The sequence below is a fragment of the Hesperophylax consimilis genome, chromosome 7 (assembly GCF_061612785.1).
Source record: "Hesperophylax consimilis isolate HC1 chromosome 7, BYU_Hcon_1.0, whole genome shotgun sequence".
NCBI classification, from domain to species: Eukaryota; Metazoa; Arthropoda; class Insecta; order Trichoptera; family Limnephilidae; genus Hesperophylax; species Hesperophylax consimilis.
Genome location: NC_142842.1, coordinates 15,890,903 through 15,916,970, shown reverse-complemented (window position 1 = coordinate 15,916,970; position 26,068 = coordinate 15,890,903). Strand labels below are relative to the sequence as shown.

General features: G+C 32.8%; 1 protein-coding gene across 1 annotated transcript in view; it reads right to left on the bottom strand.

Moving 5' to 3' along the window:
- Nucleotides 1-17,659: 17,659 nt before the first annotated feature.
- LOC149422371 (uncharacterized) overlaps nt 17,660-26,068 on the bottom strand; it is a 280,175-nt gene continuing 271,766 nt past the window's right edge. The window contains exons 14-18 of the mRNA XM_089633760.1: nt 25,576-25,789; nt 22,998-23,226; nt 20,150-20,385; nt 19,724-19,894; nt 17,660-19,611 (exon numbers count right to left, since the gene is read on the bottom strand). Of these exons, the coding sequence (XP_089489886.1) occupies nt 18,960-19,611; nt 19,724-19,894; nt 20,150-20,385; nt 22,998-23,226; nt 25,576-25,789 (1,502 nt within the window). The 3' untranslated portion in view covers nt 17,660-18,959. The remainder of the gene's footprint in view (nt 19,612-19,723; nt 19,895-20,149; nt 20,386-22,997; nt 23,227-25,575; nt 25,790-26,068) is intronic.

Sequence of the window (26,068 nt, the reverse complement as noted above, 5' to 3'; positions counted from 1 at the left end):
TGATTAATTTATTATAACTAGCACTTTATTTAACTTATTAACTTTAATATTATTTATATCTAAATACTATAAGCCCATTTGCTAGCCCCACATTCCACCCCAAACGACCGCCAACTTTCCAGCATGAGTTCTATTGTGAATCGACCATAAAAATCTACTAAAACTTTCATGTCAAAAAAGGTTTTAGAGTAGCAGCGGAATGGTAGTACTTACCTGCTCCAGAGTGCGTGGAAATGGAACTGTAATGAATGACAGATTTTTACATGAAATAGTTACATGACATGAATAATTTAGCCATGTTTTAACCTCGGGAATGCAAAAGTCACTAGAAAGGGGTGATAAAAAAATTGCGCAATGGAAAGGGGTTCTTTGACCTTTTTAATTTTAATTTGATATTTTTTTATTTTTGTTTATTAATGGCTCGCCAACAGTCATACATCACATAATTTTTATAGTAATTTACATTTATACATGGTTTTAATGATGTTTCTAATAATAGGTGAGCATTACATTCATCTCAATATTCTTTGTGTAATAGTAATTGGTTAGTTACAGTAATAATAAATTTCATACAAGAATGTATATAAAAACAAGGAGGATCGAAATCAATTATTAGGAAGAAAGATGCATACATACTTACAAATATACTATACATATATATACGCATACATGAACGCATATAAATAAATATATACACATATATATGTGCACACATACATAGATACATAAATACAAACACACACATAAGCATATATGCATAGAAGTGTACACTGTACGCATATGGTATGCTGACATGTACACACACAAACGCACAAATACATATATTGTGCATCTAATGCATAAGTTGGTGATTCGTAAAGAAATTGAAATAATAAAATGGCTCTAAGTGAGGAGATCATCCGGTATATGTATGTGTAAGTTCTTTATGAAGGTATTAATTGAGTTTGAAAATATATCTAAGTCTAGAAGATAGCAGTATCTATTATAAAATCGAGTCATTCTTGATGTTGGTTTGAAAAAACTTGTATTACTACGACAAGTACCGATCCAAAAGGTTACAAGGTTTCTTATGGATTTCGGTCTTATACTAAGGTTAATTTGATTAATTAAAGATAGAAGAATCATACACATTGTTAATGATTTTAAACAGAGAGATTATATCTGATATGTTTCTTCTTTTGGCGAGTGAGACTTCTTTAAAGTGAGTAAGTCTTTCAGCATAGTTACCGAGATTCCGATGTACTCCAGATTTGTAAGCTAGTATTCTTAAGTATTTTTTTTGAACGGACTCCACTTTCCTGCTATGAATTGCATAATGTGGTGACCAAATCACAAATATCTGTTTGATATAATCATTTCTATGACTAAACGTGTTAAAAATATGAGATTCGGAAAGAATGCATGTCTGATGTAAGCGTTATGCTATATATGCGTTTAAACGATATTAAGAAATGGACGAGGAAAGAAGTATTTTTTGCTGGAAATTATAGTACCCCTGGCATCCAAAAAATCTTCACTACCAAGAAATATATAAATTTCTTTGAACCCTAAAAAAAATTAACAAAGACCTTTTGCATCAAATCCTAGGAGACACTTCCTTGTCAATGCCACTAATGTGTTAAAATAACTCAATTACTGTCAAACCTTTAAACATGAATAATAACACCAATAATAAAGAAAATATAATGATGGACTATTTGTGTACGGAGACGAGTAAAATAAATGAAGAAATTATTATTCGGAAAAACAAATATATATTGAAAAATCTTCCGAGAAAAAATAAATGCCGCGACGGAAATTGAACCCGCACTTTCTGATTGCCGGTCAAGTGACTGAACACTGTGCGCTAGTTTTTTTTTTTCGGAAGATTTTTTAAATTTATATTTGTGTTTCACGCTAGAAATTATTGCTTATAATGCTTATAATTTGTTATTCTTTGTGCTTGTATAAAATCTTTTCTTGTAAACATAAGTTTACCGTTTATAAAAAAAATAATAAAATAAGATTTTGAGTTAGTGATGCAATTTTAATATGCTCTTCTCCTGCTTAGAGAAAATATTATTTTTTAGTTTGGTATGGAAAACGTATAATATACACAAACAATGTCTGGAAATACAAAATTTGCAAACAATACACAAATATGTAAATATACATGCGAAATAGGATTGGTTATCCAGGCGGTAGTTGACAAATAATTCCTTCATTGTCAGAAGTACGAAACTAAATATTTGTCATTATGACAATGTTTGCATCAGATAGCGCTTAACTGTCAGTTACACCCCAAGACACAAATTGTTCCCGATAGTTACATGAAATCGGGAAGGTACCGATTAAACCGACAACTAATGCTATAGATAGACCTGCTTAAGTCTTCAGATATTATCTAGACATTATAACACCGGTTCTTACTCTTATATCCCACCTCGTAGACAACATGACACCACTTAAATGGGTTGGCAACATTACATAATACACTTTTTTTTGTGACACTTCACAATAGCGACCCTGTCTGTACAGTGTAAAGAGAATTATGTCGCCACCTAGTTGGGCAGCGTTGTGAGGCAGGTTAATGTAGGGGCTGTTTGAAAGGATTTATTGATGCGTCTCTTGATGACGCCCAGATTAAATTATGAAAGAGGAAAAACAGGCACTGTATTTTATTACTGTCTGCCCACCGTGAACGGAAAATTATATATATATATTTTTTTAATGAAAAACTAATGTTTATAAGACAAGGTTTTATGCATAGCATAAAGGATAACAAATAATTATAAGCAATAATTAGTACTAGCAGTTAAAAACCCGCTCCGCGGGTTTTTTTCTGCTAGGCCCTGCGGGCGGCTCTTCGTTGGGCTTCGCCCATTTTAAGTGATATTAACAACAGTTACATTTAATAGATAGATATTAGGACATTCTCAGAGAGAGGGTGAGTATATATATTGTTAAAACACGGAACAGGAAGGAGTTAATTACTAATAACATGCTAAATTTACGCATAATAAGAATGACAGCTGTTTGAGTAAATGAAATTTTATGTATTTGTGATGGATTATTTCAAATGAAACACTATTATTGACTACATGTCTACAACTGATATTAACTGTTATCGTTCCTAATAAAATTAGCTCATAGGAGACTTGCAGTGCTTAAATATGTGTTACAACCGTCAATGTCTATAAGTTTAATCAATATCGTTTAGTTTGTCACAATTAAAGATAGTTCGCCAGGAATGAAAATGCTCAATTTAGGCACAGTAAGAATGACAGTTGTTTGAATAGATGAAATTTTACGTATTTGTGATGGATTATTTCAAATTAAATACTATAACTGACTACATGTCGACAACTGATATTAACTGTTATCATACCTAATAATTTGCTCTTAGTAGACTTGAAGTGCTTAAATATGTGTTGCAACCGTCAATGTCTATAAGTTTAATCAATATCGTTTAGTTTGTCACAATTAAAGATAGTTATAACAAAGTTGACTTAAATAATAGATTATTACATATTGATTAATTGTACCCGTGTTTATGAATAAAAGGGGGGTAATTGTGCGATGAGAAGAGCAGTCGGTTTAATTAAAAGGTGTTAATTTTACTCCAACTGGTGGTAATTCTTTACCTACAACTGTTACTGTATCTAATAAAGTTTAAATTTAGATTATATATACACCTTAATCAGGAGAGTAAAAATCTATATATAAAGGTAGATTATTACAATATAGCGCCCCTGAGGTGATATCTCACCAAAGCGGCGCTATGCAAATTGTCCAATAAATAAATAAATATAATGTTTACATTTTATTGTGTATACACCGAAGTCAAAAATTAAATATAGATTGCAATTGTGAAAGAAGAAGTGGAAGGAGGGGGGAGCGGTAGGAGTAGGCTGGGTTTATGATAATTAGGAATTACAATATCGTTAGACTGGAAAGATCAGTTAAGTGGGAAAATATTTAAAAGAGAGTTTATAAAAAAATTCTTGTTAATTATATCTGCTTTTATATTAACATGTTTCCTCATATCTAAAATTAAAAAAAATTATTTATAGTGAAGTATTTTAAGACCTGAAAAAAAAAATAGAATATAACCATAAAACAATATATTCATACGACAAATAGCATTTAATAACGGTTATTCTAATAAATTGATAGTTGAAATACTAAATAAAAAAAAATTAAACATATTCTCTTCAAACGGTCTTTCTAAATATAGAAATAAACAATGGCGTAGAATTCTGTTTGTGGATAACGATACTTCTAAAATTATTTATAAAAACAATTCTGGTACTATTCAACTGGCGTTTTACACTAATAACAATGAAGAAATATATTCTTAATAAAAAAGATAGCAAAATTCAAACAAAAAAATCAGGAGTTGGGATGATTGTAATTTCTTTTACAAAGGTAGAACCAATAGAAACTTTGAAGTCAGAACTAAAGAATATAGCAGGGCTCTAAATGGAAATAGTGAATTTGAGTTTGCAAATCATCTTTTGAATAATGATCACACTTTTGATAAAAATTCAGGTCTTAAAATACTTCACGCAGGATATAAAGCATCGCAAATAAATAATTTTGAAATTTTAGAAATTAGAAAACATGTCAATATAAAATCAGATATAATCAATAAGCAAAAAAAAAAATAATAATGAAAAATGCCATTACAAAGTGATAAGCTTCCAGAAGAAATCTGCTTATTAAATACTTGTTAATCGTAAGTAGTCAAATATTGTGAGTTGCATATTTAAATATTCGCGTCATTCATTTGGTTCGTTTTTATACCGTCAGAGGTGCGCTCTGTCGGCCGTCTATAGCCGTGCGTATCGGCCATATTGAATAAGGAACGCGTGATTTTTTATAAACGTCAAACATAATCACGTAACTGTGGATAATTTTCACTGAAATGTAAATAATCCAATGGATTATGAACTTTCTAAAACATACTTTCTTCGATATTATCCAAAAATTATATGAGCAGAAACGATGCTTTTGAAGAAATCTCGTATTATTATGAGGCGATCCTATTTTAGTATGAAATCGGGTCTTAATTTTCAAATTAGCTGAATTTACCCGAAACAGACAATTTAAATTTGACCAATCAGAGGGCCTACATCGTCCAGACGCTAGGACAATAATACTATCAGATTTCGGGCGACTAATTATGCCGCCAACGGGAATTCCCGTTGGCGTCATTTATTTTAACTCTGGAGATATTTTCAATTTGTATTAGTTTTTCGGGCGACTAATAATTGCTTATAATTATTTGGAAATTTATATGTTTAATAGCTCGCGAGAGAAATGAGCTTGCTGGCTTAAAAAATACTACATTAGCTTCACACAAGAAAAAATCCATCAGGGCTTTTGTCATCTTTGGGAATGCTGTGTGGAGGGTCTTTTTAGAGAAAGAAAGGAGATGAAGTTCTGGGAAGGAAAAAGGTAAGTGGGTTGGGTGGGAATCAACGTATCCAGGAGTGAAGGACATATGAATCCATCTCTCTCACTGTGGTGCAGCCCGGGTACTCCTGCTAAATCACGAAATGTAGCGGACCACTTATGGTGACCTATGGCGGAGGTACTGATTATCCAATAAATGGTTCCCGGGGCGACGGTACCCAAATCCGCCTTCCAAATTGTAAACAGATAATTTGTGTAAATTTCATGATTGCGAATCATACAAATATCATATTCATATAAAAATAGGGTCATTTGACAGTATCTTTGCAAATAAATAACATAGGAATTGTCTACTTGTTCTAGATATTGACCAAACTGAAAGAAAACTTATGACCCAAAATTCAAAGTATCCTTTTGACTCCTAAGCCTCAGACGAGTGTTTAATTTCAGTACATACACAGAACCCTTGTTTTTAGGTCGAAATTTGACTAAAAAGCGTAATTGCTGGTACTTACCCATCGTCCATCACCAACTATTCCATTTATTCATGCAGCCAGACAATGCAGGGCTCCACATCATAAATCTCTCATCAGATTACACGCCCGGGCTTTCCCGTGAAATGCATAAAATGTGACAGTCCTAAGCCCTCGTATGAGTTTCTCAGGGTTTAATCTGCCACAAGGAAAATGTGAAATATCCCGGCATTAAAACCACGGATCAGCCGTGTACAGAGTTTATTTTGGAGCGGCGATGTGTAAAATGACATGCTTTGAAATTAACGCTGTTTTGTGTAAACATTTTCCCGACCACCTTTGTTAATTTGAACGGAATTATTTTATGCTAGATTTCGGTGACTGGCTTTTGCATTATAGTGAAAATGATTTGCAAATATTATTATTTGGCTGTCCTGAAACGGGAATCCTTCCCAGTTGGACAGACAAAGGTTCATTTTGTTTTGTATTGTTTGTAATAAATATATATATATATATATATATATATATATATATATAAAGATAAATAAAAAATTGATATTTATATTGAAACAACCCGTCCTAAGTGTATCTTATGTCTCAGTAGATTTTTGTAATTGTTGTATTAACTGAGTTTTTATAACTAAATTATTCTCATGTAAGTGAGAACGTCCGTAAAAAAACAGTTTAAATAAATAATTCATTATGTAGGTGTTTCAGTATCTACTTAATCTTATGATTTCTGAAGAAATTTTAATTTGGTTTTATTAAATATGGGAAAATTAAAAAAAATACTATTTATTTATTTATACTGGGTTTTTACAGATGTTCTCACTTACGTGAGAACTATCCAGTTGCAAAAACTCAGTTATGTTACAGGCAAAAATCAAGAAATTACATACATACAAGTAAAAATGCAATTAAATTCAGGTTACGTAAGTTCAGTAAAATGACAAATAATAATAGTAGAGCCAAGAGACACGAGAGTTACAGTGATACATAATATAATCATCTAACATATTATTTAGAATTATAGAACTTTTTTTTTTAAACTGTATAGATTATCGACGAAAATATATACTTAAGCAAACTCAATTTTATAATAAAGTCTACACATTTACGTCAAAGGGCTAAAATAGGCGATATTATTTTAGAATATATTCAGGTGAAAAATAAGAAGACATAATGAGGTATCAAGGTGGCCGTAGATAATTTTATGCAAACATTTTAGTTCAGTCATACTAATTTTATGAGTGTCAAGTGAGGCTACGATGAGTTGAATTGTTTTTTTTTCACATCCATTTTGTTTTTTCATGGAAGTATCTAAATAGCTATGTTTTTGTTTTTGTAAGCTCCTTGATTTACTAACCGTTTGTCCAATTTCGTGCTTTTCTTTTTTTCGAACAATTGAAAATATTTATGAAACAGACATCATGATGGAAAAAATGGTTTTTTGTCATTTTGCATAATTAAATGGATAATATACAGAAGCTCAATAATTCATAAATTAAGGGCGCTGCACTAATAGAGGAGTCGCATTCATTTATAAGATTTTATAATAACAGTTGTGCACATTTCATTTTTGCTAAATTAGGTAAAATAATATTTGCCGGTCGTATTTTACCTCCCTATGGATTTATTTATTAGGAATAATAAAATAATTCAATTTTAAATATACAAATACCAAAGCGTTCCTGTTAGAACAGGTGCTCAATAAAATAAAACAAAAAAATAAGGTCAATTTACATTTCATCTTGTCATTTCCCCTCATTATTCTACAGAAATTTGCCCCGAAAATTCTTCAGAATGCCCAAAAAAATTTATGGAAAAAATTCAATTTGCATACAAATTTTGGTCTCCGTCGTACCTTTTTTACGGCAAAAATACATCGCCCCCTCGATTACCGCCCCCGGTGGAAGTTTACTCTGTTAGTGGGGTACCTGGTACCTTGGGAGGAAACATCAACAAATTTTAAACACACCTTAGTGTAAAAGGGACTGCCTACGCTGCTTGTACTGCAGATTGAAGAATTGAAGAGTATCAAGATATGAGAGTTGACAGAGTAAACCTAACGTAAGTTTGTAAAAATATCCTTTTAGAATCCTAAAAATATATATGAACTTCAAAAACGTGGAACCTCGAAACAGAATTAGAACGCATGATGATTAAGGTTTTCTACCTACCTAAAGTACCTACTATCGTGATTAAGTCATTATGCCATTTTGCGTTTTCTCTTTCTTTGGCCAACATTTCAGACAGCGTAATATGTGTGATATGTTATATTTCATGTTTCGTTTAGGTTTATTAATATTATCTTATTTTTCAACAATTAAACTATATTTTGGTTGCTAAAACCATGTGTAGCGAATAAATAAAAAATGCCCTACTAATACAGAGAAATAAAACAAATAAATAACTTGTTAGCATCGCATATTTGCTATCTGCTGTAGCGATCGCGCATCCCTTATTAGATAGAGACTAGAATTCCTGTTGGCGGCATTTATTTTTACTCGGGAGATATTTTCAATTTGTATTGATATTTCAGGCGACTAATTATTGCTTATTATTATTTAGAGACAAGAATAGTTTCATAGCCTACTTTATTTTTTTAAATTGAAGAAATATAGAAATTTCAAAACTAGAATCAGGGAACACGAACTATGTTTAAAAAATTATAATTTCTCCGAGTTTGCTAATCATTTGATAAAGACAGGCTATAGCTTCAACCGGGATAAAACTAAGTTTAAACATTCTAACATTAATAAATATTTTGATTTGTGCGCATTAGAAACATTGGAAATTAACAAAAAAATTAATTCAAGCATTAATATAGTTAATAAAATAATAGCACCTCTATTGACAATGTTCCCCGTTATGTTGACTCCTCCCTCCGTTTCCCTCTCAACCCCCCCCCCCCTCCCTCAAATCCCCTCCCACCAAAGAACAAAACTAAATAAAACCCCATATTTCTGCACTTAAAAATTTAGTTTTAAAATAGCTAGTTAATGACACGGACGTGTCGAAACCGGTCGCAAATTAATAAAATTTATATGTAACAAATGTACATTGGAATAATAAAACTCATTAAAAACAAAAATGTCTAGAAATTGTTCCATAGTGAATGCCAAAGAAATACAAAAAAAAAATTAAAACTGGAATGTCAAATTTCAATCGTCTTTCCAGTACTACAGTATAGTAAAACATAAGTTAAAATCCATATTTCAATTTCGCAGGTAAGTGAAAGTTTAGGAAAGCTTTCCTGTCAAACATTTTTTTTTCAATTTATTTGATCGTTTAGACGTGTTTTAGCTTAACATATTTCAGTATGTCGTTGGTTAATTTGTATTCACCCAGGAACTTATTGTTTATGACAAAAAAAATAAATAAAACAATATATATTTCATCAATGTAACGGCAGCCGTCGTACGAATATTTACATTGCTCAAAAAAATACAGAGGTTTAGCGAAAATGCGGAGTGACCTAGAGCTTATGTATTTTGGTTAAGCATTAATTTAAAAATCAATGATAATATTCCTTATAACACGCTGATGATATTAAATAACCACCATTTAAATATTTATAATATACCAGCAATTAATATTTAAGACCGTAGTGGTAAAGGAAATTGTTTTCAATAAAAGATATAAATTTGTTTTAGGCCTCTTTAATTTTGATTGCACTCCACCGGTTTCGGAAGCACCCTTCCTTCGCCAGGAGAATATTAAAAGTTATTACAAATATGAAATTATTTTCTTTTAATTTTATTTTGTTTAATGTGTCAATCCCATTTATTAATTGGTTCCTAATCTTTTATTTACATCGTTTATAACACTAACAAAATTATTCAACAATTAGAGGGTATTTTATCAATTACATTTTCCATGTCATGATTTGATCCCATTACTTCTAGTTCTAAAATTTTCATTTTGCCACGGAAGTGGTTCATTATATACTAATAATGTTTTAAAATTAAACTCCGGAAATCGAATTTATCGTTTACAAAATTAAACTAAAAACAGAACTAGGTAGTCATCATTCAGTTCCCGAAGCATATTTATTCAAAATAAATACCTAAATAAGAGTATAAAATTATTGACATGGCAAAATGGTAAGTGGTTTAAGTCCGAAAACATCCGCTGTATAGTATGTGTAGGTGTGTTAACATATATTACAATCCGTTGATCCGTATGTAATCTTAAAGCCTGTTCAAACATTAAACGAACTCAGAGAACTTTCCAAATAATTATTAAATGAATTCAAACTGATGTTAGTTGTTAGGCACGAGTTTAATTGAAGTTTGTTAGACCCGCAAATAATTTAATCGAACTTCCCGGCCACACAGTTATAAACACCTTCGGAATTAAGGTCGATGAGCGAAATTCTCGCGTTCGCAGAGTAATGATTTTTGAAGCACTTTTCTAGTTTACTATTGACAAAACAATAACTTCTATGCGAAAGTGTTGCTCAAACATAACATGGAAAATAAAAGTATCTTAAATATAATTCAAATCAGGTAGGAGGTAAGTATACAGAACTTTTATCAGTATACAGATTTTTTTTGTCTTCATTGGAATGCGTGTATGTGAAAAGGGTGTTAGAAAAATGTGTTGTTACTTGTCTATTTATTCTATTAATTTTGTTAATTTTTTCATTTTATTTTTCATTCATTTGATTCATTTTACGCCCGAAGGCGATTGCATTATTATATGTGAAATAATGTTGACATGAGAAAGAAATAATAAAAATAAAATTACATTAAAGAAAAAATACATGAAATAAAAATACAAGTAACAATTTTTTTAAAGTACAGTAAGCAGATAGGTTCACAAAGAGACAACCAAAGGTTCAAAAATGGGGCTAGAATAGGTTTAATAATTCACCGAGTTAACATTAAACGTATCAATATCACCTAAGTATTGATTTCCCACAGTGTGAATCCGTTGTATCGGAGAATTACCAATGTAGTTGCGCTTATGCATACTGCGGTGGAAAAGAGTATTGTGTCGTGTTGTTCTTGTGGGTATGTGTAAGTTTATAAGTTCGGAATAGTCTAATTTATAGTTTAGTATTTTAAATACGAAAGTTTTATATTGTTTTTGAGTCTGTAATGTCTTCTATGTTTGAGTAAAGGGAAAAAATTCAAATTACGGGTTTTCACGCAAATCAATTACTAAACAAATAAATAAGAAAATATCTTTTCAGATGAATCTCTTGTTACATACACATACATAAACACATATTTACAGCTGCAGTATGTTGGTTATTGATGTTTTTTTTTACTTCCAAAAGTTAACATCAAAATATGAGTCCAAGTCGTATATTACATTATTCAACATTTGGGTAAAATGATATAGCCAAGTTATCCTAAGGAAGATTTTTTTGAATAAAGTGCAATAACATCTAAAACACGTGCAGTTTAGATCATTCAAAAGGTGACTTAATTTCAAAGATTATTTCGGAGTACATTAGTCGATAACGTTAACGTTTTGTAGGAAAAATATGGAATGTTTTATTTGTTTCCTGAACAATTCACTTGTAGTGATATATACAACTATAATCCGAGAGCTACTAAAATTATTCCACTAAGTTATGGGGGAAGAGGTAAAGAAACAAACTAATTCGATTGAATTGTGTGCCACGAGTGAAATTATTAATCACTGCGTTTGACTTTTAGATTTTAGGCTAAGAAATGTTTAAAATTGGATAGGAAGAAATCGTCATCTCTTTCTACGCTCTTTGTCTTTATAAAGGCTAAGTCCTGTTTTAACTCGACCGTTTGGAGTTACATCTGTCGATAATTTAGTTTTTATATTCCGTTTCCGGTTTCGAAAATATGCTGAATTTACTTCATTATGCAAGCAAGCCTTACTTTGACTAGATGGCTAAATTTTACCAGATGGCTAACCTTGTCTAGGTGGGTAACTTTGATTAGGTAGCTAACTTTGACTAGATGGTTGAATGATTTGCATTTTCAAAAATATGCTGCATCCACTTTATTATTAAAGCAAGCATTACTATGACTAGATGGCTAACTTTGACTACATAGTTGAATGATTTGCGGTTTCAAAAATCTGCTGAATCCACTATATTATTAAAGCAAACATTACTTTGTCTAGATGGCTAACTTTGACTGAGCTTTTTAATATTATGAAACCTGAAGAAAGTTTGAAAAAAGAATGGTCGTTGAGATAGTAACTTTTTTATGGACAAATTTTATAATTCGTTAATTGAAATAAAAAGTTGCATAAAACATTATAGAGTTTAAAATAATTAAGGAGTATTGTTTTTCTTAAGTTATGTTTATGTTGTACTTATGTTATGTTTATGTTATGATTATGGTAGGTTTAGGTTTATGTTTATGATATGTTATGTGTATGTTATGTTATGATATGTTTATGTTATGTTCATGGTATTTTTGTGTTATTATTATCTTTATGTTTTATAATCACATTTGTTTACTCTCACATGCTGTGTTTGTTCATAAGATTGCCAATTTCATAGTTCTGTTTAAAAAAAAAAGCTACTAATTTTAGAAAAATCTTTGGTTAAATAACGAAAAGCGCCCAATTGTACACAGGTTCCTATTTTTATAATTTTGTGATAACCTACTGTTACCAACTCTGTACCGTTTATGTTAAGTATGTTATGTTATTTTAATTGTAAATGGCCAAGATCACCCCTAATGGGTGAAAGCCAAAATAAAGAATTAAAAAAATAATAATAATTAAGGAAAAAGGTATTTAAGTACTTACCTACAAATAGCATCGTTTGGGAATAACTAACATAAAGACCTTCAGTCAAAATTTAAACATTACAGTAATTAGGAAAACTTTACTGGGGTAATAACAATTGATAATTTCTAACATTTAACTCAGATATCAATCAGAGAATCAGTAATTGAAATTAAAACACCTATTTATAAATAATATAAATGTATCGTCTATAAGTGGGCTACCCCACTTAGTTTGATAATGCCTTCAGAGGTCTCAAAAAGCTGTCACGCGTAATAATAATTACACAGCAGAACATGTTTAAAAATAAACTGTTTTTATAAATCTAATAATAAAAAATAAAAAAATAAAAATAAAAAAATAAATAAATAAAAAAATAATAAAAAATAAAATAAAAAATAAATAAAATAAAATATTATTGAATATATATATAAAAAAAGAAAAAAATAATATTATTGAATTTATAAAAAAAGTTATCTTAAGTATCTAATGTGTTCAATTAATGTCAAGTATATTACACAAATTCACTAATTTGTGACACTGGTATTAACGTAATATTATGTATATTCATGTAAAATATTATGATGACTTTTAGATAATCGTATTACTTGACATTTATGAATGTTCAAAAATAAAGAATTGATGAAGTTCTAATGTTTTGCATTTATTGCTATGAAGCTTTTTTGCATCCTCCTAAAGAAGGCCGTATTCAGTGTTCTGCCTGCGAAGAACAGAAAGTGTTGAAACCACAATTATCAAAGTCATCACCATCGCTGCCTACTGCAATAAAAGAAATAATCTATGGAGAGAACATTTAACAAAATTGCTCAATTTGGGACGCATTGTTGCGATAGGAGGCGAAATAAACGTCAAACAAATATACTGGAATAACTAAACAGGCAACGAGAATGGACCACGCTCTTCACGCATATGCAGACTCATAACTCATAACTATCAACTACTCGACAAAACGCCGGACAAATCGACTTCCTACGGGCAGCGCACTGAGTACCCAAGTACCATCCCAGTACTGCCTGAAAATAAAATAATATATTTTCTTAAATTTAGAATATTTCTTACGTACATCACATCACACCTGAAATTACGGGTAGGTACTTATAAGTTTTGAAAAATGATGTGTGTTTTTCTCACTTTAGGTTTTTTTATTTAACATTTTTATTAAAAAATTCTAACAAAAAAATGTGATAAACAAAAGGAATAAAGAAACTTTCACCATTGTGCTTTTTAGTAGTTTGTCAATAATTATCGTTTGGAAACTACAAATCGATAAATTTTCGGAATTATTTGCAGCGTATCAGTATTTAATGACATCACTGTATAAGCTGATGATATATTTGTAAATTTAATTAGCCCTACTCAGGTGATCCCGAGGAGAATTGTTTCTTTATTTATTTAAAGATAGATACATAAGAAAGTACAAATTACATATTAGGAAGCTTTGCCTGTCCAACTAGGAAATTTTCCCGTTCCAGGACAGAAAATGTGCAGAAACCATGATTATATATGTACCTAACCATGAATATATATGTACCTGTACCTAAGTATTGTACCCTTTACCTTTACGCTATCCATCATCGACTCGCTTTTGAGTCTTTTATCCTCATTTCACCTTAATTAACTTTTATCCCAGAACTCGTTTCGCCATTCGTCACAGATTTTCAGTCCAGACAAGATACGGTCGCAGGATGGACGTAAACCCAACCCACTCTCCAGCGCCCCCCTGCTCCCTGCGCCCGCGGCACTCCCGCCCGCCCCCCTTTGGAAGAGAATCTCTTAAGCCTAAATAATTGATCGCCGGGGTGGCGTTGTGAATTACCCCCGCGAGGTTACATCCAGCTCACACGCTGGACTATGATTTATACCAGGTTTACCTGCAGGATACAAGGATTTTATACGACTACATGTTTTTTGGTTCATTCACTTGGCCATAAACAGTGCGGCTTGGGTTTATTTTCGGGGCCTGAAGGCTTAAATTGAAAAAAAACTTTTGATAAATTCTGAAAAAATGTATTTTGTAATTTGGTGGATTCATCGAATAGTAAATCTCTGTGTGGGATTTTGCTATCTCTCCAAATGTTTTCAACCAGCTCCAGTCTCAGTCATCTCAATATGATTTCTTCTCTTTTTAAAAATTTGATTCTGATAATGAATCATGAAAAATTACTGATTTTAAAATATCTGTTTTTGTAGCAAATAGAACGGTGTTCTTTACGCCTCTGTGGGTGTTAACAATATTGCCTGGCTATTATAGACGTAGTTTTTTAGGTTCTGTTTTTGGGTAGGGAAAAAAAGGGTTTCTTGAAAACCCTACAAAATGCATGTTTTTACCGCTGTACTGCAATTTGCCAGCAAGCTGCCTAGGTCATATGTAAACACTTTATCTGTTTACAGGGTGTCGGCTGTGGCCTATGTTTAGGATTTCCTCCACTTTCGCCTTTGGAATAAGGAAAATCATGGACAACCTAATTCAGGAGGTGACATGGAACAAGACGTCCGTGACTACAAAATATGGAGGTGCGAGTTAGTGTTTGTGTTTATGTTAAACTAGCTGACGTTGACTAGCTCGGTACGTAAGTATTTGATTCATTTGATCATGTCTTCATCAGGCGTCGCCAACTGCTTCCACTATTCACTTCATACTTTCTTTTTATACATCCCTCTTCGTTTATCACGTACGCCTCATTTTACCACAAATAATTATTCGATTCATGTCTTCTTCTATTATTATTATTATAAACATAAGTATAATTAATTCGAATAAGTCGGGAGATTGGCAAATACCTACTGCTCAATTCGCCGGTGTCTGGTATATGCCAGACATCACCTAGGCTCATCAGGATATGTTTGGGAAATCTCTGCTTGCATCTGAAAGTCAAGTCGTTGGGAGAGTCGTATTGTCTGATTCTGCTCTATTCCTCTTTTAAACTGCCTTCTTCAGAGGGTCACTTCTTCTTGGATACTTGCCGACTTCTTCTTTATTTTAATGTCCAGTTATCTGTAATTCTACATATCCCATTTAACCAAGTGGCTAGCATATTGCAGTCTGTGGGACCTTCTTATGATGATCTGATGCACAAATATAATTTCTCTTTTATATTGTGTTCAAATGTCTGATAGTTGAATACTTATAATAATTATCTTCGTGTTATTTTTGAACCTGCTTCGGAGAGGTGAATGTTATTGGATTAAATTCAATTGAATATCATGGCAGCTCTTTACAAAGGTATGGTCCTTGTAGGTACTATTAATAAAACGTTATTGATTTAAGAGGTCTGGAATAAAACACTCTTTCTGTCATTACTTTGGTGAAAAGTGTGTCCATGATCTTATAGTTATTAGTACTAGAACAGTTCTAGTACCTATATATATAGTCTAGTGTTTTGGAAAAAAATCTGTCGGATCACCAGAATTGATAAATGAAATTTTAGTGAAGGGATGGGGTATGTAAAGTTTAACATAAAATTGATGCGAAGCAATTGTAATCGTTTGTGGTATTCGGAGGTATGATCGAATTTGTGAAAGAAAAAATTGAACATCATACGTTTTGCTAGCGCTCTATTTACATTAAGTTTCTAAGTTGTCAAACTAAAATTGAACATAAATAAAACAAAATTAAAGAACATTGGAAAACGAGTAACACAAACAAAAAGGGAACAAATCGATAAACGGTGAAACTTCGAAAGAATGGTTTGAAATTAAATATTTGGGAGTAAAACTGAACTACAAACTGACTTTTTCTCAAACACATAGAAGAAATTATTAAAATACGGCAAAAAACAAATACTGTTGGAAAGAATAAGAATATGCCTAAACAAAAGTCTCCAGTAAACACGTATCCAACGTAATCATTGTATCACACGTTAATTACTGTAGCAGCATTCTATTCTTGGCCAACGATGGATTAATGAAACAAATGACAATACTACGTAAGAGAATTACACTGAATAACACAAGGTATACGGAAATGTTGACGAAGTTAAATATCTTGTCATTTATACAAATTATTTACTTCGTTACTATATTTTGAATCGACAAAATAATTAATGGCCATACATTAAATGAATTTCGATGTATTAAAAAAAATAAAACCTACAGTACTGACACACACATGAGACGAGAAAAATAAATTAATTAAGACTTCCTAAAAAAACCCAGAGTCAAAAGTCTTTAACCCCTCCAGCCTGTTAGGGTCATATATGACCGAGTGTCCATATTGTATATCAAGCATAAATATCTAATTTTTTGACGTTAGAAAGAAAAATCACAATTCTTTCCAATTTGCTTCAAATATTTATACTGGATGCCATCAATAAAATCCTGAAAATAGCCAAAATGAATAATTCAAATTTTTAGTCGCTATCGTAACAATCGGTTTAATTTTAAGAATTATTTCTTAATATTTATCATATGAACGAGATATTAGTGAAGTTACAGTTTTCTTACAAACAAAACAAATGTGTTTTCAAAATATTTAGTTCTCTCAATTTTTCTAAGATTGGTGTAAGAAAATAAGTAAAAAAATTTTGGCAATATTTTTCATGTTTGATATTAAAATTTTAGTATCTAAGAATAGTAATGTTTATTTCAAATGCATACACCGGAAAGATAATTTTATTTAGTTTCTAAAACAGTGTTTTTTTAAAGAAGAATTAAAAAATAAGATATATATAGCTCATTTGAAATACACAGAAAACACTGCAAACTGAAAAAATGTGTTGAAGTTACTGAAGGGTTTGTACTAGCAATTAAGATATTTGGGGAATACCAAAAGAAATAAAATATGTAGAAAATACAAAATAAAAAATGTGATTGATTAATACTAAAAAGTGTTTTTTTTTAAAATATATGCATATGGATTGTATAAGGACGTGGCTACATAACTATTAAAAAAACAGAAATAAATATGCTTTGATTTCATCAAAAAATTCATATTTATAATATCGATCACCTAAGAAATAATAAATTGTAATAAAAATACGATATTGTGAAATAAAACAGTATGAAGTTTAACGAAAATGTTTTATTAATGTTTTCAGCTACATTTCTTTTAATATGGTAGATGTAATTAATACAATTGTGCAATTGGCAGTAAAATGTTTGTGCTTTGGAACACAATCTTTGGCAAAAATTTACCCCATATTTTTCCAAGAAATTAAATTGTTATTTTTTCACATTATCTTTACTCAACTCATTTTAATTCAATACAATGTTCGACTAAGTCTCGATTATTCATAATTTCATACCTATTTTCTTATACAATTTTTGGTATCCTTATTCTAAGGAAATCTACAAATTGTTATGTATACTTTAGTCTTCGTGTTTTAAAAAAAACGCTGTAGAACCATTTACGAAGGTCAAAGGTCAGTTTAATAAATATATGTACATAAGTATGTACATTTATTCAATATTTAAGATTGTAAAGTCACTATATGTTTTATTAAACCAGCATTTCTGTAAATAGACACTACCAAGTACTCCGACCAAAAATTTTGCTGATCAATAATGATCGTTGAAATAAATTTAGAAAGATTTTCCAAAAATTTTTGTTAGATTTTTAACTTTACAGTAATCTTTTAAGTGGTTTGTAAATTAATTAAAAATGTATTCAATGCTTTTAAAGTATAACAATATTTTTTATTAAATAAGTACTATAAAGTGTCATTATTTCGAAATAATATTTCATTATGAGCTTTTCCTTCCAATTAAACTAGTGCATGTATATATATATTTTTCTTCTAGGTGTGTTTTTTTTAATAATATATATAATGTAATCTCTACACAGGTAGAAATTGTGTTATAATGTTAATTTTATTTGAATGAAACAAAACGAAACACTTAAGATTAAAACGATTTAACTGAGTCAATTTTATAAGTTGTCTTTGACGAATCACTTCATAAATAATCGTTGAATAATTATTTGAAACACGAGTCAATTTAGTTCACGCACGACTCGATAACTTCACTGAATTACGTTATAACTGTCTAGGAATTATAATTAATTCTCACTTACTCATGGCTAAACAGATCTGTGGGTTACTTCTCCGTCACCGCTAACATCGGATTGTTTAGATAGTCTAATAAAGAAATATGATGCTTATTCAATTAAACAACACACTCCCTTATGTTTCGTACAAGCTGATGACGGATAATGTATGGAAATATAGCTAAACTTACATTCAATCAATACACATTTTTGAAAGGTTGAAAAAAGTGTAAAGAATTATAAGAATCGACAGATATACAAAACGTATTAATTGAATGGCGTAGCAGCTTCTCCGTACACATTTATACAGTGGTTTCTCTGTCCACGTGTATGTATTCCACAGATCTGTCCTTATGTCAGGAGCTCACTGTGTTAGTATTGCTGCCCGGATCTAACAACAGCTCTTCTGTCAGGCGTCTTCCATCTGCAGTGGCCAGGAGCTTCTTTTTACCTAACCTCCTGTCCCTAGTTCGTCTAAAGCGAGCTATCAGGGCGAAGATGGTAAACAAAATACATGCAGCAAGCACTGCAGCTGTACACCCCAGAGCTGTGTATACACCGCCAGGGAATTGCTTGAAGAACCGCCTTCCCACCCCGCACTGCATCTCATTCTCATCGTAACCTGACGGGCAGTTGATCTTGCCATCACACCAAAGCGAAGAACTTATACAAGCATTAAGTTCTGGACACTTATACGTGCAGTCTGCATTAAATGCACTCAATGTGTCATTGCTGTACTCTGGTTTCTCAATCGGTTCGACAAATTCCATGTTTGCTTGCAGCTGCTGGAGTAGACTGGAGCGTGACTTAGATATCTCCAGCCACGTGAAGGCAGCCAGTCCTGGCTCTTTCGCTATGAATTCCAACAAGAAGGATGGTGGTTTGGGTGGACTGAGATAGATCATTGGTGCGTTGTTCTGGACCGAGTTGGAGAACCAATCTTCGGAGAAAATCTGTACTGCAAACTGTCGGGTGTTTGGCTCAGACGGGCAAACCACCTTGATAAGCCTATGGAAGAGAAAATAAAATTGGAATATGTTTTGATTCTCCATTGGACTTCCTGACCACGGATGTCATAATATAACAATAAGACAGTAATAAAGAAGGTACATAGTTTTACCTTGGAGGTCTTCCCGTATAGATCATGAGTCGATTTCTAGTTGTGCACCGAGCGGGATCGTCTTGCGAAGGAGTCAGGGGAAGCACTCCTCCCCAAGTTAAGATGAACAGACTTCGGTTGTCCCTGGCTTCAACTACCCATGGCATTCCTGCGCAGGAACTGTCTGACCGGCTTTATTAAACAATAAAAACACACCACATTAGTAAAAACACGAAGACAATTACCAATATTCAAAAAAGCAACAATAAAATGGAAGCAGAAATTTTTATTCCATAATTATAAAGACACTGAGACCTCAGCTTTAACCTTTATCCCAGTTATATTACGTATCGTTTGTGCTAAAGAATTATAATTCAAAATGAAGCTGATGGAATCGTTGAAACTTCTTCCTCTTATCAAAACACCAAAGTATTCAATTGGTTTTACCTTGGAGGATGTGCTACCTCTTCTTCCCCGCCGTTACCCCTCAGACGTTGTTTCCTGCTGCAGTCTGAAGCGGAGATGATTTCGAAGCTAGCGTGGAAGTATATATCCGTATAGTCCTCGGAGATACTGAACGAGGACACGCTGAACATCAGCTCCAGAGCGCGAGATGAGGATTGAATCACGAGGGACTTGGGGTCTGTTGAGGTGGTATTATCGCAGATGCAAGCACGGGGTACCTGAGTAGAAAAAATAAAATTATATTTCATATCTAAAAACAAAGACTTTGCTTTTCGAATCGTCGATCTTGAAAGCGTTATGAAAGATATTTGAAGGAAACGATTTAGCGGAAACGTTTAACTTTCATAATATTTGCAGAAATGCTGATTTAACCTGTTCTTCTTTTTCTTCTCCATAAGTCTTCTGATGTCCAACTTTGAATATACGCTTTCGTTGAACGGCTTGTACCCATCCAAAGTCAACAATTCTATTTAGATCATCCTGACCATTGGCATACCAATATATCGACAACACGTGTTCTTTTCCTTACAAATATCATGACGGAATGTGAAAATATCAGTATATCAATATTTGAATGAACACGTGTTCCGCCATCCTCATAAAACACTCGCTTTTAACTGATACTATGTTAGGAACTCTGTCAATTCGTTCGTTAAAGGCCTGTAATCCCGTTTATAAAAAAGAAAACGAATAATTTGACCAGATTTTAAATTAACAGTATGTTATATAATTAAGTTTTCTCTGTATGTGCATTTGATTCCATCTCTTTCCAAACCAGGAATATCATCCGATGATTTTAGAACTCCAATGGTCATATTTTAAACTTAAGTAATACGTGGCGAGAATTGAAGCAAGTCACATTGAAAAATTCAACTTCATGTTTACTATGCACAATTCGAAAACTGTCTCACGATTCTTTGTCTTATTAATATTTAGATTCACAGTATGTATCAAAGACCAGATTCTCTTCACTAATAAAAGTCGGAGACTTTTAATGAGATCAGGACTTCTTTCTTAAAGTTTTCTGCAATCCTCTGTGCAGTATACAGGACAATGTATACTATGCTAAAGCTGATAGCCGTCATGGTAGAGTCGCGTCTGTGACTGTAATCCCAACATCTCAGACATTCTATATTTTACCCGGTGGCCGATAGTTTTATGGTCACTCTACTTAGGGATGCATGCGTCAAAGAACTGCTTGTTACTGTTAACTTTGTAAGTATAGCATGACCTTAAACTATGGATTAAATTAATACTTATTTTGCTTCGTATGTTCTAGATATCTATGAATAAAGTTTTGTGATCAAATAAACATAAAAAACACAAGATTCTGCGAGAAAAAATAACAATCTGTTGACGATTTTCCGCGGCTTTTCTTTTCGACATTTCTGATGTCCTTCCTTTGTGTGACAAAATACTTAAAGACAATTTTTGACTAAAAATACATACTTAAGCTGGGTTCAACGAATACAGGTATTTTAAAATTTACACAACTGATAAACATCATGGCAAAGACCTTAAACAAAAATTTGTTTTTTTTGAACTACAATACATTTCTAATGTATTTTAAAATTTAAATTTAAAAAATTGGTTCAATGAGAGTTGAATCTTCCTTGCCAGGGACCTGAGTTAACTGCGTTACCGGACTTGCAAAATGCCAATCGTGTAGGACTGACATTTATTTCGTATATCAACTGCTGTATTTTTTTTCCGATTTCAGGGAAATGTGTATATTTAGGCGGGTGACCGGATAAATCATCACAATGATAATTCATCACATCTTTAAAAAGTTATATAAAGTCTTGGAAAGTAATGAAATGAAAACTTTATTAACTGGGTTAGGTTAGGTTTAAATTTTTTTTCATCGTTTCAAATGACTTTATATCACTTTTTAAAAGTGTGTTGAATTGTCACTGTGTTGAGTTATCATGGAACCATTTAGGCGTATGTATACGTGGTTGACACCAAAATGCATTATCAACGACAAACGAGTCTAAAAACAAAAGTGAAATTCAAATAGATTCATTAATGTTAAAATTTTTATGTCGTTAATTTACAATCCCGGAAAAGGTGCTGTAGTAGATAATTGAAACTAGTTGGGTTTTAAATTATTTTTAAAATGTGGAAAAATAAATATTTTTCTATGTTTACACATTTTGTTACTAAATAAGTCAAAAGATCTTCCTAAACCAGTATCTACCGATCCGACCCGCTACGCAGTAGACCTAGACAAACCTCACCCATGAACCCGGGCACCCCTGTTACGTCACAAAACCTAACGAACCACTCGGGGTGACCTATGGCAGGGGTGTTGGTTATTCAATAAATGGTTCCGGGGCGGTGGTACCCATACCCGCATCCCAAATTGTAAATATTATGTTTACTAATAAGGGTTAAAACATCAATTCAGGTAATCACAGTGCATCGAAAGACGTTATTCAATACTCACTCCGACGTTTTTCTTTGGAACTTCCCACACTTTAAAAACGGGATTGCAGGCCTTTAAAGAATGATTTGACAAAGTATCAGTTAAATGCCAATGTTTTATGAGAACGACGGAATACGTGTTCATACAAATACTGGCAATTGATGTTGATATTGTCGCATTCCGTCGTGATATTTACTAGGAAAAGATCACGTGTTTTCGATATATTCTAAATGGCTAATATTTTATCAGGAAATTGGCATTCTATCGCTTTTTAACAAGACCATTTTTCTCCGTATAGACAATAGCAATAGATATTTTTTTGGTATTTAAAATAGAGTTGTTCACAACACTCGATTAATTTATCATAGTTTTCCAAATTCATCGAACTTCTTCAATACTCACTCTGACGTCCTTCCACGGCGCGTCCCACACTTTGAGGCTAGCCATTCGCGAGCGGCCCTGTGTGACGCATCGTGGCCGGGCCGTGTGCGGGTCGGGCTCCGTGACGCAGGATCCGGCTCCGAGGGACACGTTGCGAATAGTGAGCCGGACGCGGTCACCCGGACCCGCCTCGATGCGGTAAACGCACGTCAGGTTAGTGGCTCCTCCGCGGCCGTACATGAACACGTTCCTAATGAAAATAAAATACATTAGGTTTTAAGAGACGTACCCGACTGAGGTCATTTGTAGTGAAAATGTACATGATATATTTGTCTCGGGTGACTTTTTTTATTAATTTTTACAGACCTTATTTAGACTGTTAAGGTCGGGGATGAGGGTTGGGCAGTTACTCGACTAAGTGACAAGTGGTGACATATGAAAAAAAAAAATTATTCACCGGTAATAAAAATTTCATTCACATTCTTGCTCAAAACAATGTCAGAAGCAATACAGGTACGTCTCTTAATACTCTGTATAATAATATGCTAGTTGCCTCCATCACTATCATGTTATTACACTCCCCACACAAGATTTCACAATTTTTGTCGAATCTGAAAATAAAAATTCTCCTTGGTAGTCAAATAATAAGGCCAAGTAATAAGGTCGGGGAAATAATAAGTCCAGGGTATAATGGGGTAAGTGCGTCCTGTGGGGTTATTGCGTCAAACAGAACTCATTTAACGAATTTTTAAATTAACAGTGAGTGAGATCTATCAAAAAGAATACCAGTTTTTTCATAAGTAAGACTTTTCAAGTATCTAGGAGCCCGGCCCAAATTTGACTACCAATATCAACAGTATGACGTAACCACTTCATAGATAATTATATTATTTGATGATTTCAATAATATTATTTATCTATCTCACAAATTAGCCCACGAATGTTGGCTTCTCAACCACCAGATTAATTATTCTTTGGCATAATAGATTTGTAAGACTTCTTCGCCTACCTTCTAAACTACCGTAACTCAATTTTTGTAACATAACATGAATCTTTGATATGATGTATTTATTTATTTACTAACGTAAGGTAGTAAGGTTCGTAAGGTAAGTTGTTCAAGAGTACAATAATAAGTGTATATTACATAACAAAGTAAGCCGAGTATGAACAATGTAAGCAGGTGCAATAAAAGTTGTCATAGAGAGTTCTGTTGTACAAATGAGTTCAATAATAATTATATATAATAAATAATAACAAGAATAGGTACTTAATGGCATATTATTTGTCCGTAGGTGGAGAGTTTATTAAGGCGTGTAATGGAATTCTTGCGTGGAGGTGGGAGTTCAACTTCACTGAAAGCTTTTGAGCTGAGCACGTTGGTAATAGCGAATGAAGCCTCTCCAGAGGCAGTCCTTAAAGAGGTCTCAAGGAGGTTGACGATGGTCACGGATTAGTATGGTTTACTATCGGTATATCCCGATGGGAGTCGAACGGGGCAATCACGCGGCCAACAGGCACTCAAATTAACATTTTACGTCATTTCGCGATATCGGCAGGTACCACACTTCACCATTGATTTTGTCTCAGATACTTATACCCCATTTTCTCTCGGATACATTCCAATTAGTCGGATTCGTTACCATTGGGCATTTTGAACGCCCATCCCGAAAAAAACCGCAGACCCTGAAACATTTTTTAAGAAGTTGAATAACTTTAACGATGGTTAGTTGAGAAATAATTATCACAACGTGTTAATAATTATCAAAAATCGTTTTTTTGTTGTTGTTGTAACAATGAGTATGTATTTCATTCTGAAAGTATTATGAATATTAATAATGTTTCCCAGTGATTGCAGCTCTAAGTAACGATAAACCAAGATAGTTTTGCGGAATTCAAACTACTAAAAACGTGCTTCTCAAAGTCCATTATTCCAGTACGACATAGTTTGACTTACGGCATTTCAGAAGCGGGAATGCGATATATGCCCGCCGTGATCTTACGATTCAGGGTAAGTGGGGCTTTTATAAGATATTATGTAGTTAGTAATTCAGTTTAATTATAAATCAGAAGCAAACTCCGCACAACGGGAATTAGTATTTGTATGCAACTAATTAATTCCCAGTAATCCCTGATATGGTGGAGTGTGTCCATTGTTTCGCAAATACATACAATTCATTTAATCCTTAATTTGTGTTATTAGTTTCGCTGATTTTATAATTTATTTAAATTATTTACAAATTTGTTTTTGAGATTTAAAAACGTCAAAAACAAATTTTTAAGTCACCTAAGATTCCGCTCATTTCGATCTCGTGTTAGCAACGAATACTTTGCAAAGTTCTTCAATGTGGGGACACTAACTTTCCGAAGAAATATAGCAGATTCAGATCCTGATCCTCTGCAATGCCCATTATTCCATGTCCAAAATCAAAACACCAGACAATCGCTTACCTTTAATCTCGACTAAGACCAACTCTAAACAGAAATCTACACATTCATCTAACTTAAATTACAATGACATTGGCATCTTTAACTCGACTCTAAGGGACTTGAGACGAATTGTTTTTTTTTTTTTTTTTTAATATTTAGTATGTTAGGTTACCTTGGTGAAGAGAAATCAGCCTCCTTGATCTTCTTGAAGACCCTGGCGCAACCGCCGCTCCCGCCCTCGATGCCCGCCTCCTGCAGCAGCCCGCCCGACCCCGCCCAAGGCTCGCCGCCCAGCCGCGTGTCCACGAACTCGTAGCGTAGCCTAAACGTGGCCGGGTGCAGGGCGGTACCTTCTGCGGTGTGGTGATGTAGGACCATCTTGGAGCCTGGGGAAAATATTTATTTAGAGGATTTCTCATAAACGTGATTGCAGCGAAGATTTGCAGAAGTTTCTACCCGAAATAGCCGTTTCTCTTATTATTTTTATAAACAATAATTGTTCGCCTGAAACACTCATCCACATTGAAAAAATCTCCTGATAAAAAATACATGACGCCAACGGGACTCGAACCCGTGTCCATTCGATTTCCGGTCGAAAGCTCTGACCACTGAGCTATGGAGGCTTATCTCTTACCCTCGAAATTATTCAATGTATGCTAGTGTTT